Below are 15,984 nucleotides of genomic sequence, written 5' to 3'. Positions count from 1 at the left end.
GGATAGATGCTTAATACCCATCCCCTGTTCCGGGTCTGCCCAAAACCAGAAGTCAACTGGGGGAAGCAGGATTCCTACCGACCTTTGACTGCTGCTGTGTAACGCCAGGTCTGTAACACAAAAAACATCTGTCATCCATGATATGATTCTGGATGAGTGTGCAGACCTGGTGTGTATCACGGAGACCTGGTTGGACGAAGCCTCAGCTCCCATTCTTGAGGCCATGTGTCCACCAGGTTTCCATTGCGTGCAGCAACCGAGGGTAGGAAGGCGGGGAGGAGGAGTGGCAGTCATCTATCGGGAGTCTCTGGTTTTCACCAAGCCTCCGCTCCCAAGGAGGGGCCAGAACTCAACATTGTTGTTGCTTCCCTTGCTGGGACTGGGAAACAGAACGCTTGCTAGCTAAGAAGATGGAACTTCTAGCTGGAAATCTGGGCCTATTCCAAGAAGGGAAGTTGGCATGAAAGTCTCTGTTTCGAGGTACATAGCAGTTGTTCTGAAAGGAGCGGTTGGACTGGAACTGTACCTTTGGGTAGTCAGTATTATTTTGCATTTATCACTGGATCCCACACTGATGTTGTTCAGTTCTCCTTATTCTATGAGGATCTTGGTCAGAGCTGTCAAACAGATCATTTGCCCATAGCAGCAAAGCTCTGGCGAAGATAGATGGTACGCACAAGGCTCTGAAGGAGAGTGTTGCTGCCTCTTGAGTCCTACAAAGTGTTAGTCCATTTGCTAGCCTTTAATTGCTAGGCTTTAAAAAGGAGCATGCAAAGCAAAGCAGCAAGCTTCCATGGCTGGAAGCTATAATTGGTGTGTGAAATCTGTTTCTGAGACATGTTTCTCTTTATTTTCCAAGGATGTCTTCCATACAGCCTTGACCATGGAACTGAAGGAACCAGGGACCAGAATAGCTCTGAAAAATGCATTAGGCTCTGAAAGAACTGAAGCCCTTCTGGAGGGGGAGGGTGAAGCCCGCTGGGGCATAGCATTGCGATCTAAGGCAGCTGGGACTTTGCACAATAAAGGTCTGCACAGAGTCAGGTGGTGGTAGTGCCCATCAGTTGTGGTAAGGTGGAAGGCAGAAAGGCCAACAAGGAGTCTGAGCCAGAACCAATGACAGGCACAGCCTGCTAATTCTAGTTTTGCCTCCATCCTCCTCCCTGCTGATATCTACAAGGGTAACACTGAGACTAAAAAATAAGCAAGTTAACAGCCAGGGACACCCTCTGGATTGGGTGTAAGTCAGAAGGCAGGGCAGATGGGAGCTGGCTGTGTTTAGTGGGACAGTACTCCATTTGCCCTAATTAATCAGCCTCTACTGTATGGAGGCTTATGGAAGAGTCGAGTAGTAATGAAATCCTTTAGTGCTGAGCCCTTGCTTCATTTACCTTCCTCCAAATCATGGAGGTGGGCAGGCTAGGCAGGTTGGGCTTCTGACCTAGCCAATGTATTTTACCTGCTCTGATGCTGGTCACCGGTTTTGGCACAGCCCTTGGGGGCAACATGGGCATCTGGGGACTGACCCTCTGAAATGCAGAAAATGGTAGTAGTAATTCATGTGGCCTTCGCATTCTCCACCTCAGATTCTCTTGGAGATGGGTAGGGGCTGTTGTTCAGGGAGAGGTGGTCCTCAAATGCTTATGGCTATGAGCAAATTAGGCCTGAAGGTCTGCTAAGAATCTCTTTAATTTGGAAGGCAGCCTGGCTTAATAGGAGGGGGAGGGACTTAACCTATGGAGACCACAGATTAGGTGGGGGAGAGAGACAACTTGTTGCATTGGGAGAGGATGTGTCTGGGCTGCGGGATGGAGAGGCAGATACCTCTTTACCCTGAGTGAAGCCCTGTCTTCAGAAAGTTGTTCCTTAACCTCCAGGCAATGGACGGGAATGGGTGGGTTCATTGAAGCCTGGGGCTTCACATCAAGTAATGTCTCTATCATTTTGAAGTGCCATGCATGTTCATCTACAGCCGCAGACATGTGCAGGTGGAATTCATATCTAGAATACTGATCTTGACTCTCACTGAGACACCAGAGTCAGGGCCGGAGCAGATGAAGTATCACCCAGGTCATTATATGGGCTGACACATCTTTGTTCCTGCCTTTGCTGTGGCTGCTGTTGCAGGCTGCCCACAAGTGCGTGCGTGCGTGAGTGTGGGGCTGCATTTCTTTTCAAAAATTTCCCCATCATTACTTCAACTTGGGTAAAGAAGTGGTGGGGAAGAGGTGTGAGATATAGACAGCAAGATCTGTGTTGGGACTAAGGAGTACTTAAGCTCAGCTGAGCCAGATTTGGTTGTTCCTAGACCAGGATAGCCTGACCTCAGTTGCCCATGCTCTGAAGACTTTCCATCTGGACTACTGTAATGTCCATTTTATGAGATGCAAGGAATGTTATCTCATGTTGGCAGGTGTATATATATGTAATGGGGAATGTAAGTTGAGCAGTTAATGTGCATAATAAACTGTAATTGTGCACATTCACCAGGCCTCATGGAAAGAACAGGTCTTGGGGAATTAACATACATCTTTCTCTCCTAGCCCTGTTTTCCCTGTTGGGTAACTCTTTTTCAGGTGGTTCACAGAATCATAGAGTTGGAAGGGGCCTTGTAGGCCATCGAGTCCAACCCCCTGCTCACAGCAGGAAATCCACAGCTAGAGCATCTCCCGCAGACAGCCGTCCAGCCTCTGCTTGAAGACATCTAGCGAAGGGGATCCCACCACCTCCCTAGGCAGTCGGTTCCATTGCCGAACTGCCCTTACTGTCAAGAAGTTCCTTCCAATGTCCAATCTGAATCTATGCTCCTGCAACTTAAAACCATTAGACCTAGTCCTACCCTCTGGGGCAGCAGAGAACAAATCTGTACCCTCCTCTATGTGACAGCCCTTCAGGTACTTAAAGAGTGCAATCATGTCACCCCTCAGCCTTCTCTTCACCAGACTGAACATGCCAAGTTCCTTCAACCTTTCCTCATAAGACTTGTTCTCCATACCGGCTATCATCCTTGTCGCCCTCTTCTGAACCCGCTCTAACTTGTCTATATCTTTCTTAAAATGAGGCACCCAGAACTGAACGCAGTATTCCAGATGAGGCCTGACCAATGCAGAATATAGTGGGACTATTACTTCCCTCGACCTGGAAACTATAGCTCTGTTTATGCAGCCCCAAAACCGCGTTTGCCTTTTTTGCCGCAGCATCACACTGCTAGGTCATGTTCAATCTGCGATCCACTACAATTCCATGGTCCTTCTCACACGCACTACTGCTAAGCCGGGTATTTCCCATCCTGTACCCGTGCATTTTGTTTTTGTGGCCTAAATGCAGAATCTTGCATTTGTCTTTATTGAATGTCATTTTATTAATTTCAGCCCAATTTTCTAGTCTATCCAGGTCCCTTTGGATTTTATTCCTGTCTTCCATTGTGTTAGCTATCCCTCCCAGTTTCGTATCATCCACAAACTTCATAAGGCTTCCCTCCACCCCATCATCTAAGTCATTGATAAAAATGTTGAAGAGTATCGGCCCCAGGACAGAACCCTGTGGCACTCCATTCGAAACCTCCTTCCAGTCTGAAGCAGAGCCACCGACGACCACTCTTTGAGTACGGTTTTCCAACCAGTTGTGAATCCACCTGACAGTATTTCCATCTAGTCCACATCTGACCAGTTTGCTAATCAAAAGGTCGTGGGGGACTTTGTCAAACGCCTTGCTGAAATCAGGATAGATGACATCTACAGCATTTCCACCATCTACTAAACTAGTGACCCGATCAAAAAAAGAGATGACATTAGTTTGACAGGATTTTTTCTTTACAAACCCATGCTGGCTCCTACCAATCACAGCATTGTCATCTAGATAGTTGCCAATGGACTCTTTTATTATCTGTTCTAATATCTTTCCTTGTATTGAAGTCAGACTGACCGGCCTGTAATTCCCCGGATCTTCTTTTTTACCCTTTTTAAAGAGCGGGATGACGTTTCCCCGTCTCCAATCCTCCGGCACCTCTCCCGTTCTCCAGGATTTCTCAAAAATGATGGCAAGAGGTTAAATCTTCCCTCCTTTGAAATTCCCATGATGACTGACCCAATACTGCTCTTAAGCTTTTCCCCCTTAACTTAAGAGCAGAATGTCATGGGCCCCAAGGAGAACCTTTGGCAAGATTGGGAGGATGAAGAGTGGGGTACAGATGTTGGGGAGGGGGTTGCTGTACTAGCAATGAAAGGAATGAAGAAGACATGGAGAAAATGCCTCTAGAAGCCTAACAGAATTGCTGAGAACAGCTCCGCAAAAACCCTTTGCATAGACCGGCAAGTGAAAAGTCTTCACTGGCACCCAGCCAGACCTAGCTGTTGAACAGATAAATTTTAACAAATGGCTGGGATTCTCCCAGAGTGAGCATAGTGAAAGCAACTTGTCAGAGCCAGAGATAACCATATCTTCAAGGTCAAGAAGGCTGGAGAAAAGATAGCTGCAATTAGGTCAATATCATTCTGCTCCTAGAACCCCCCCCCTTGCAGCACTTGCGAGAAAGAGCCAGAAGTTTCAAAACATTCCTATCCCTGCAATTCCTCCCCCCCCCGTGCTGGTCAGCTGACTGGGACACAGATGAGGATGGTGAAAGAGTACTGTACTTGCAGAAAAAAGTTGATTTTTTTCTAGAGCCCTACATCTTAGCTAATACCCTGGAAGACAGAAACAAAATTCAAAGGGATCTTGATAGGCTGGAGCATTGGGCTGAAAACAACAGAATGAAATTTAACAGGGATAACTGCAACGTTTACAACTAGGAAAAAGAAAGCAAATGCAGTTATAAAATAGGGGATACTTGGCTCAGCAATACTACATGCGAGAATGATCTTGGGACTGTAGTTGATCACAAGCTGAATATGAGCCAACTGTGTGATATTGATGCAAAAAAAAAGAGCAAATTCTACTTTAGGCTGCACTGACAGAAGTAGTTTCCAAATCGCATGAAGTATTGGTCCTGCTCTATTCAGCACTGGTTAGGCCTCATCTTGAGTAGTGAGTCCAGTTCTGGACACCGCACTTTAAGAAGGATGGAGACAAACTGGAACAGGTTCAGAGGGGGGCAACAAGGATGATCAGGGGTCTGGAGACAAAGCTCTATGAGGAAAGACTGAAAGAACTGCACATGTTTAGCCTTGAGAAGAGAAGACTGAGCGCAGATACGATAGCACTCTTCAAGTACATGAAAGATTGCCACAGAGGAGGGCAACGATCTCTTCTCGATCATCCCAGAGTGCAGGACACAGAATAATGGGCTCAAGTTGAAGGGAACCAGATTTTGACTGAACATCAGGAAAACTGTTAGAGAGGCATGACAATGGAACCAATTACCTAGGGAGGTGGTTGGCTCTCCAAAACTGCAGGCATTCAAGAAGCATCTGGACAGGCTTCTGTCGGGTATGCTTTAATTTAGATTCCCGCATGGAGTATGGGGTTGGACTTGATGCCTTATAGTTAACTCTGCAATTCTATGATTCTTCCCACTGCTCAGCTAATCAGTGGGGAGGATTTGTTGCAGGCCATGTAAGATCAGGCAGTGGGAGCTGACTGTGTGTTGCATTTTACAATTCTGAAGAAAAAAGGCATTTTTCTTGGAGACTATGCATACTGACCAGAGAAAGTGCATATTTCCTGGAGAATGTACAAAATGCAGTCCAGATATGTACATTCCCCAAATCCTGGTCTAGATTATGCATAATAGCCTGACAATGAACAAAATTCAGTCGAGACATGCACATTCCTCACTGCCTGTTGGGCATTTTTTCTAATGGCTGGAGAATTTTCAAAATCCAGGTGATATATGCACATTTTGCAAGGCTTGTTGGAGCTTATGCATAATGACCAGAGAATGTACAACATTTAGTTAATATACGCACATTTCCCAAGGCCAGTTATATTGATAGTGAAATGGTGCACAATTCCTTCTTCATGAAAGGTTAATGTGCACATTCTCCATGAGGCCTGGTTAACGCGCATAATAGGGGCCTATAAAACCATTGAGTCCAACCCCCTGCTCAGTGCAGGAATTCAATAATGGCCGCTTATTATACACTTCAACTGCTCAACTTACATTCCCCTTCATTTACACATGGGTGTAAACTCTGTAAAAAGAAAATTTTTAGTAGCAAGGCCTAACATTTTTCTGTCTCTACATCCAAACAGCAGAGGGGAACAGTACAACAGGGTGAAGCCACTTGCCTTACAGTGATGAGCAGAGATATCACTTGTTTAGAAAGATTCATAAGTGATTTCTGATGTGATAGGTACAGTTCCAACGGAAGGAACTGTATTACTTAAGTTTCATATAGGAACACGTCTGTAGAAGATTGTTCCATATAGACCATGCCAGAATGAAGACTGTTTTCAGCTTACTGCCATGTTAAGTTTTTCACATAGGTACAATTTCATGTGAAATTTGGCCACTTCAATCTGTAACAAGATTTCAGGAAGTCAACAAATGAAACAGTCTTCAGAAGTTGTACCATTTGAGAATCATCCCTATACAACTCTCTTTACATGAAAATACTGCCATCAAGTTTAACTTATTTTGTGCTGCTGCCTTATTCTTGGTTAAGGCCTGTGGATATTTGGGGAATTACACTGAAGTAACTGGGTTACTTATCATAGACCACGCATAAACAAAACTACACTGAGAACCCTATGATTTCCCATGTTATTCATGGTCATGAAGGGAATAAAATTGACCTAGTTTCATTTAAAGTTACTTTTAAAAGATTATATCAAACACATGCACACGCATAATTTGTAGAACCACTTAAGCTTCTTCATATTTACAATCAAGTCGATAGAAGCTACAACCCAGAGCAAGAAAAAGAGTAAAAGGAAAACAAAATTTAGAGCAGTTATGACATGGCAGTAAGTACCTTTCTAACAGAGACAGATTTAGCGGGACTAAAGGCCTGCTCTGTGGGATCGAGCCCTTCAATTGTTTCCGTACAGTCTGAGAGGGGAGCATCCTGCAACAGTAAATTGAGTGAACAGAGCAAACCAAGCTCGGGCTTCAGATTATCAGCTAAAAGCATTATGACATGGGCTAAAAATCATGCAGAAAAACATTAAATTTTAATACAGAAGCAATGACAATAAAGCAACATGCACAGATACACTAGCCCCAACTTGAAAAATGTCCTGGCCATGAATGATGACTAGTCAAACTGCATAAAAGTACAATAAAAAGTAATCTGGGCACCATTTATATCTTAAATTTACCTAGACAAATAATTATATTCAATGCTTTATATGAGATGACATACATTATATTCAAAAAATTATAAAGGCAAGTCAATATCATCAAAATTACTATTTACTTAAAAATATATATAGCTTGCAATAAGATAAACTATATTGTATCAATAATGGCCTTTTACTCAGCAGCTTTTCAAATACAGTTGTGACATAAAGCCTGACTAGTCCAGAGTGGGTTTTTAGCCCATAGACAAACAGTCTCTGTGTGTCTCATGCACTGCAACCAGCACCAAAGGCGATTCTCTTGCTAAAGACATGCTTCCATTGTATTTCTGACCCCGAACAAGATTGCAAAGACATCAAAATGTTACCTCTAAAACTTACCTTATAAACAGTTAATTTCTGCCAATTAAAGAATAATTTCATAGTGATACATTAGGTGGCAGTAGGAAGGTATTATAAATGAACTCTAAACTTGTTTTTTTAAGAAAGTTGTATTCTCACCTGTACAAGGCTCCTGTCCACAACAACCCCAGAAAGAACTTGTGACTGGGGGCCAGCAGTTTTAATGTCTTGCAGGTTTTGCTCCCGAATCTGTAAAAAAAATTAAAAAATACAAATGCATATGAGCAGCAGGGAAAATGACCTGCCTGAGTGTGCCACAACATGAGTTGCTTCATATTTGCCTTGATCAAGTTGGCTTGCATATATATAGTATCTTCCATCAAACATCACTGCAGATTACTATTTTATAACAAATTTAGGAGTGTGAACATTACTCTCTGAGAAGCTCCCAGGAGATCTAGGGTCCTGCAGCAAAACCCAAATTTTGTTTTGTTTTTGACTTTAAATAAATGTTGAAATAGACTACAGTTCTTGTTACTTACATAAAAGAACAGCATAAAGATGGTATTCCCATTCCATATGACCTTTCACAACTGAACAAAATATCTTAAAAACTTTAACAAATAATAATAATATTTCAGCATCCACAATAACTTATTTCTACCATAAGAATTAAAAGGATACCTGCTTCTAAATTATTCCCCTCTGAGCTCTTGGAGTTGCCTTATTAAAAATAACCAATTCTGCCCAAAATATAGAATACCAGACTAAAAGTAATTTAGAACCTAGGCGAATTATAAAGAATTCAACTCTTACAATATTTACTCACTCTCTCTCTGTTTCCCTGGGCAAATTATAAAGAATGCAATATTTCCACATACCCACACCCACACAATATTAATCTGTTTCCCTGAAGCTTATATTATCCCTCTTGTGTTTTATGCCAGCTAGAGTTATCTATATGATGACCCAAATTTTGTGGCTGCAAATTTGCAGATTTTCTTTCTTTCTTATGTTTAAACTGGATATGTTGTTTTTGTTTTACAGAAGTAACAGAGGAAGAAAATTTTAGAAAAATGCAGGGGAGTATGTTTATTGTTACACTCAAAGCAATAGGTACATCGCATCAAAATTCCAAAGCTCAATTCTCAGAAAAATACTTGTACAATGCAAAATTATGCGGGGATTGAAGGGACAGCATGAAGGACAACAGAACTTGCTTCTTAAATATGGAGACAAGAGGAAGTAATCAATACTGATTTGGGGAAGCCAGGGGAAGCAACTGATGACCTGAATGGTGGGTAGGAGGAAAGGGAATGCTCTGTGGGGTTGCAACATAGCTGGTACACTTAATATGTGCCAGTCTTCCCTAGCCTGCTGCCCTCCAGATGTTTGGGGCTCAAACTCCCATCAGCACCAGCTAATGGTCAGGAATGGTCCAAAACACTTGGACGGCACCAGGTTAAGGAAGGCTAGTATATATCAACAGGACTGTGCTATTCTGACTTGTTCTTGCCAATCTGAGGAGCTGTTGAGAAAGTGTGACCGGCAGGATACTGGCTACAAATTGAAATGTCAAATCACACATAGCAGAAATGTTTCTTTTAACTAGGACACTACGGTAAGCAGATTTTTTGGCATTTTTCTTTTTTATTCTCTTGAGATCTTACTATAAAATATATTGTATTTTCAGTAATTTTGAGGACTATAAAAACACTGAGATTACACATTGATTGTAAATACAAACCTTGTTCCTCATTTCTTGGACTTCCTTTGGGTTAGTGTTCAATGGAACAAATAGATTTTGGACAGCAGAGGTGGCAGTTCTATGTCCATCCTCTTTAGTCCACTGTAATATCAAGAACAATTACAAAAAATCAAAATTGCTAAAATGACTAGAACATTCATAGTAGCAAGTTTACAACACAGTAGATCATGCATATACATAACTGAGAAATGAATAAATGATTTCATTCCAATATTGTAAAAAATATAACTATCCTTCAGGCTTGAAACAGCTTTTTAGCCACACTTTTATATGCTCAAAAGAACTATTAAAATACTAAATATGAAAGGTAGTATTGAGTACAGAACTAGAAAAGGGTCTGAAAAATGCTTCACAAGGTCTTAAGTTAACACAGACAACCTGGATAATCACAAAATTCCATAAATGTGTACTAACTAATAATAGATGATTTTGCTATTTGTATTATTTACTGTAGACTGCAGTCCACCTTCCTGAGAATAGTCTTACTGAACTCAATATCGCTTAGTAAACATGTATAGGACTGGGCTGTTAAAATATAAATATAGCAACAATGCCAACCTTCCTCAACTGTCTTTTTATTTCCACATCACTGATTCACTTCCCAATTATTTAGACACATCAAAGCCAACAGAAAGCACAAGATGACAGGAATATGAAAAGCAGTGTGATGTCAATAAACAGGTTAAGTGAACGATTCTGTATTATGAGGAAAGAGTGGGCATCACCAAAGTTTGGATTCAAAACAAAACTCATAATGTACAGTTTTTAGAATTGTTTTTGCAAATAGATGGATCAGCCTAAAGAAGGAGTTTGGTGATGTCAAAATATTTTATATAAAGCTTACAGCTTCAAAGATTACAAAATAAAAATAATCATCCACATACAAAGCACTTCAATTATTTCTTCACAGAAGGTTGTTTTATATGACCAGTACATGTCTATGCTACAAGAGGGCTTTGCGCCATAACAATCTATTAAATGCTCAGACTCATTAAACATCAATTATTGCACAGAAAATGCACTGTACATTGAAACAAACCTGTTTTACAGATGCTATTCCTCCCCACCCGATTTTTGAGACAAAAAAGATAGCCAGAAGTATAGCTCTTTAAAAAAGCAACAGAATTTAAAATGTTTTGCAAGTATGAAGTAAAAAATGGAATGAACATGGAGCTATGGATACTCACTGATTCTTATCTTTTCACATAAAAATAACTCCAGCTTTTTATTAAAGATATTTAACAACAGTATTAAAACCTCAGTGTAACTGGCACTTCAAAATATTTAAAAGCATTAAAAATCAAATACACAAACTACATAAGGATTACATTGTTCTAGCAAAATATTAAAACAAGATTATGTTTTCAAGTGATTCTTTCACTTTATACTTATTTCTGATATTCACTTCATTACATGTGTTCAAGAAACACAAAACCTTTGTAAACATTTTTACAACGTAGGGCACTAACTCTTTCTAGAACAGAAGAAGGGTTTGACGTACTAGATATAGCATAATAAAAAGGGAGGAAGGGAATCACCACACAATCAAAGAATCTCTCCTGTGTTTTCTCCATAGAATTTCTGGTTAACACTACCTTGTCTAAGAGTAACTACATTTCCCATTAATAATTCTGAAAGGGAGAAAAAATGCAACCAAACTTTAGGGGATTTTCCACTGGAAACAGAAGTATTCAAAGGAGAACCAGAGAAATTTAACAACTTAACAACAGTATGATTTTTCATGTTTGAAACTGATCTGTACTAACACTAGAATGGCTATGAAGGATTCTCTATAGTTGTCTCAAGTTCCTACAATGTCAGCTATATATCATTCAGCCATTACAAAGCCTGCATCATGCACAAAATCTGAACTTTAGAAATAGAATAGTATACACTATCACAATAAGCATTTCCAAACAGCTATCACTATCCACATGATAGCATTTGAAAACCTTTAGTCAAGACTGAAGTGCATATTTCAACTTTGTAAATAGCACTTTTAAACTAAATTTCCTGAACAGTGTCTGATGGTTGCCCAACCTGCACTTTAGTCATGCCACACCCAGCTGGTACTAGAGGAAAGATTTTCAAATTATGGTCATCTACTTACATGCAACAATACATGCAGAAGGCTGTGGACACTGGGAGGCTTTAGGACAGACAAAAGCATAGCGGGCAGAGCAGCAAAAGAGGTCAATTTATTAAGAAGGAAAAGTGCTTAAGAGGAAATAAAGTCCTTTGAGTTAAACTTTAACCATTTTAGGTGATCCACAGATCAGCTAAGATACATTTTGATATAATCCAAATCAGACCTACTGATTTCATTAAAATGTGGTAACTGGCCAAGTACTTAAAAAAGAATATTACAGACAGTGAGCTGGCTGCCTGGATATAGAGTTGCAGACCAACTAATTTCTATGTGAGGAGTGCTCAGATTTTAGACAATATACTTTTTTAATAAACAAAATCACTGTAAGTTTTACCCAGAATACTTTTCAGAAAATATGACCAATACTTCTCTGCCATAAAATGATTTAAGTAACCGGAATATATAAAACATAACTAGTAATGCACTGGATTGTTCATTTATTGCTAGCTTAGCAATGTAAAATGTACAGCTCCTCCCTCTTCCACTTAAAATACTTAAAAAGCAGATTTCAGTTTAAATTTCATTACTATGATATATTAGAAATGGGTGTTTCAAGGGAAGCTGGATTAGAAAGTCAGTAAGAGGTAAGACTTAATGTTATCTTTTATTCCCAAAGCCTCACAGTGCCTGCCATCCGAAGTTGCTCTACATCATCTAACTATGAACAGTAAGGTAGGCACAGACCAAGCAGTTGGTAATACAGCTTGGCACGCAGACACCGGACGAGAGAGACTGCAGCAAGGGTTTCACGTGATCGTGTGTAATGTTCGTCCACACCTTAGTCTTCGACTTGGGGCTGCCGCCATTCTGCCCTTCTTCAGAAGCATCATCCCCTCGGCCAGAATTCAGCCACTTTGTCTTCTCTCGCTGCTGTTTCTGAAAACTATGCCGCAGAGGAGAACAAGTGCTTGAGTCCCCATCACTAGCAAAAGAATACCCTGTGACACTAGCAGGTATCTCCACATCACTGTATTTTTTAGATTTCTCTCTCAGAGCAGGGCATCGATAGGGATAACCAGTTCTGTAACCCTAAGGAAACACCATAACAAAATACTATCAATACTATCTCAAAACCCATCGCTGCTGATGAATTATTGACAGTTATTATGAAAACAGTTATTTCACACTTGCTATTCTATCAATGCCTCTAAGTTCTGCCCCTGAATACCCTTGCAGTTTTGGTGATTTGAGTTCACAAAAATATGACGATTATGAAGTAATTTAATCATAGCAGTTTTCCCATGAGAAAATCAGTACTATGTCAATCTAAAGTGCCTTTGCAGAAAATAACATTTGAAAGTAATAACCATAAACTAGAATACAGATGCGGGTCTCAGTTTTGTTAATTTCCAGTAGTGCTGAAAGATAATGGGGTATACAAGTGACCACTTGCACACTGGACACATACCAGCTGGGAAAACCAATGAGGAGAAAGATGGGACTACTAGTGATTCCTAAAGGAAGGCAGAATGAGAATTTGAATGTGTGCATGTCTCCACATACACTAAGAAGTTCAACAGAGCTCTTCTCGAGATGCCCCCGTCATGTGATGCGCAGCAGGTGGTTATCAGGAAAAAGGGCCTTCTTGGTGGTTGCATCTCAATTATTTACTTATATAGCCTCATCAGTGTATATCATGGTATGCTCTCCCCAGGGAAGTTCACCTTTTGCCTACTCTAATGTTATTTCAGTGACAAGATTTTATTTTCTAAAGCTTTTTAGTTGTTTTAATTGAATCTAGTTTATTTTACTCTTAGAATTGTATTGTTTTGTTCCTTTTTTTTTTAAAGCTGCCTTGGAAATTTGTTTGAAGAGTGGGGAAGAAATTTCATCAGATTCATCAATAATAATAATAATAATAATAATAATAATAATAATAATAATAATGCTGAACAACTAACTGCAAGTCTATAGCCATTTTGTTTATGCTGTAAAGAAGGAGACCAGGATGCTGCCCAGATACTATTTCGCACTAGTCTCTTGGTAGCTTCCTTTCAAAATGTAGCCCCACTATCTACTCCTGGTATTCTCAAAAAGCATTTTTCTTCCTATTGTCCTCTAATTATATTCTTGTCGAAACAGAAACAAAACCCGTGAAGACCACTGGCAATTGCTGCAAGATCTTTCTGATATTAAGAAGCAGTTGAACATAACAGCAGATTCTCTCTTACCAAATTATCAAGCATTCGCATAAGAGCTTCAAATTCCTGCTCTCCAGTTTGCCATTTTGGATAAGAAGCTGTTCCCTCCCCTGCTAGAGACTCATGACAACGAGACTTTGCTTTGTATTTTCCAGGGTCCAAAAGCACTAAGTTGTCTGGCCCCCCTGCACTGGCCAGAGTACGTACCTTAAAATAATCAAAACAGACTTAAGTTTCTGTAATAATGAAGAAACCAAATATACTGCAATGTCTACTCAATAACTATGCTAAAGGTCTTTGATCAAAGTACCATTTTAATTAAAACTACTAATCCAACAAAGTTAACCCAACGGCAGTAGCAGTCACTTATAGTGCTTAACTAAAAACCCACCACACAGTTTCAGCAGAGAAATCATTTTATTACACTATCTTCCATTACTAGAATTGCTAGCCTCTGTGTGTTTTTTAAAATACATACATACTGACAACCAAAAAACAAAAACGATCTAGCATACTTACTTGGATCTCACACGCAACAACCAAATTATGAATATAGTAGAAAGCCTCTTCAACGCTTTCTCCAACCGATACCAGACCATGATTTCTGAGTATGAGAACCTTCGGGAAGAAAAACAGAAGAAGAAGTGTTGTACAAGTAAGAAAGTAAAACAACTTTCTGCTCACCTTTTGCACCTTAAATGATGTTCAACTACTGACCTTGCTTTTGGGGCCAAGATTCTTCTGAATCAAGACTTTCTCCTCATCATCTACAAGAATCCCATGGTAATCGTGGTAAGCTACCTCCCCAAGAGACAGCGCCTCTGGTGAGATTGGTAAGAGACCACACTTCATTGCTGATACCTGAAAATATTACAACAGGATTCATGAACAGGAGTGTAAGAAACAAATTCTGAACTGTCAGTAAATTTCTGTTCCTTCTTGAGAGAAGAATGACAGCTAGTGCGGAGAAAGGCCATTTTGGCCAGGCCCAGCTCACCTGCTATTCATCTGACATCATATGTGAAGTGCAGGACAGGTAAAGCCATGGCTGCAAAGGAATAACTGGGAGCCTTAAAGTGGGCTCCCAATCATTCCTTTGCAATGTGGCTTGCATTTGGCACCAAATGGAAGCCATGCTGCTTTCGGCGGGGATCAGATTCATACCTGATGTTGTACACCTGTCAATATGGCCTGTGGAGGGTTGGCCACTTTGGGATGTGACCCTCTGCCTGAAAGTGCTTCACTAATCCTGCCCTCAAGGAATAAAACATCTAGCCAAGATAGATGGGACACACTGTTCCTCTTGATTCTGTACCATTTTCAAAGGAACAGCAATAAAAAGACAGCCAAAATAGAGGGCAGCCTTTCATCCTTCCCTCAAGAACACCACAGATTTACTGGTAAGGACAGATTTTCCATTTCTCTTCTCAAGCAGAAGAGGACAGCTAGCATTGGGATGTCATTAAGCAATGTGTCCCAGGATGGAAATCCTAATTTCATCAATACTCTGAGGCAAACCTTCCACCTGAAGCAAAGGTGTTAATTTTTCCAATAAAGCTGTGGTGGCGGTGGCCCCTGAAATGTGCCACAATACCCTCAGGAACATGAAGATTAGCGTAATACATTCTTTCACTAGTGAGCAACAGAAGCTACAGAAACCTTCCTACCCTACAGGAGACAATCACTGCACTATGCTGGTGATGCAGTCTTCATCCTATCTATATAGAACCTGAGGAATACTGTAAGATCTGTGGATGTTAAACCGCCTTGTCCTTATTAAAAATGCACGCCTCCTCTGAAGAAAGCTCAAAGCTCAGACACGGTTCGGGCCAAGGTCACTGCCTTGGAAAATTGCTTTTCAAAGTCAGTAGATTGAGCAATGCCGCTTCTAGTGGCTCAAAGGGAGATGTGGTTAAAGCTTTCAAGACTACATTCAGTCTTGACATGAGCACTCAGCATTCTGCAGGTTGGCTGGTAAAGGCAGTTGCTCTGAGGAAATGGTAGTGGTTAAGGTGTTGGACTACGACCTGGCAGACCAGGGTTCAAATCCCCATATAGCCATGAAGCTCACTGGGTGACCTTGGGCCAGTCACTGCCTCTCAGCCTCATGAAAACCCTGTTCATAGGGTCACCATAAGTCAGAATCGATTTGAAGGCAGTACATACATACAGGACATCTCAGACTGGTGGCCATAAATCAAAATAACTCAGGTAGTTCCTGAATGAGAATCTCACCTCAGATGCAACAAAGTGGCTGTGAGTGGTTGAGGCTGCTGGTGATATCCATCTATTTATTCCTGAAGTCTAGAACAGAATTTTGCCCAAGGGATGAAATCTAAGCAGAC

The 15,984-nt window shown here is 40.7% G+C and overlaps 1 protein-coding gene across 5 annotated transcripts in view; it reads right to left on the bottom strand.

Annotated features, from left to right (window-relative positions):
- ADD1 (adducin 1) overlaps positions 1-15,984 on the bottom strand; it is a 130,460-nt gene that overhangs the window by 55,639 nt on the left and 58,837 nt on the right. For 2 of the 5 annotated variants that reach the window (XM_061584694.1, XM_061584698.1), the window contains exons 7-13: positions 14,357-14,500; positions 14,159-14,257; positions 13,670-13,846; positions 12,183-12,527; positions 9,329-9,430; positions 7,741-7,830; positions 6,915-7,007 (exon numbers count right to left, since the gene is read on the bottom strand). In XM_061584694.1, coding sequence (XP_061440678.1) covers positions 6,915-7,007; positions 7,741-7,830; positions 9,329-9,430; positions 12,183-12,527; positions 13,670-13,846; positions 14,159-14,257; positions 14,357-14,500 — 1,050 coding nt within the window. The remainder of the gene's footprint in view (positions 1-6,914; positions 7,008-7,740; positions 7,831-9,328; positions 9,431-12,182; positions 12,528-13,669; positions 13,847-14,158; positions 14,258-14,356; positions 14,501-15,984) is intronic. The other 3 variants (XM_061584696.1, XM_061584695.1, XM_061584697.1) reach the window with 3 other exon arrangements.

This window comes from Rhineura floridana, chromosome 9, assembly GCF_030035675.1.
Source record: "Rhineura floridana isolate rRhiFlo1 chromosome 9, rRhiFlo1.hap2, whole genome shotgun sequence".
Classification (NCBI taxonomy): Eukaryota; Metazoa; Chordata; class Lepidosauria; order Squamata; family Rhineuridae; genus Rhineura; species Rhineura floridana.
Note: the sequence above shows the minus strand (reverse complement) of the source record. Positions and strands in the feature narration are given on the sequence as shown.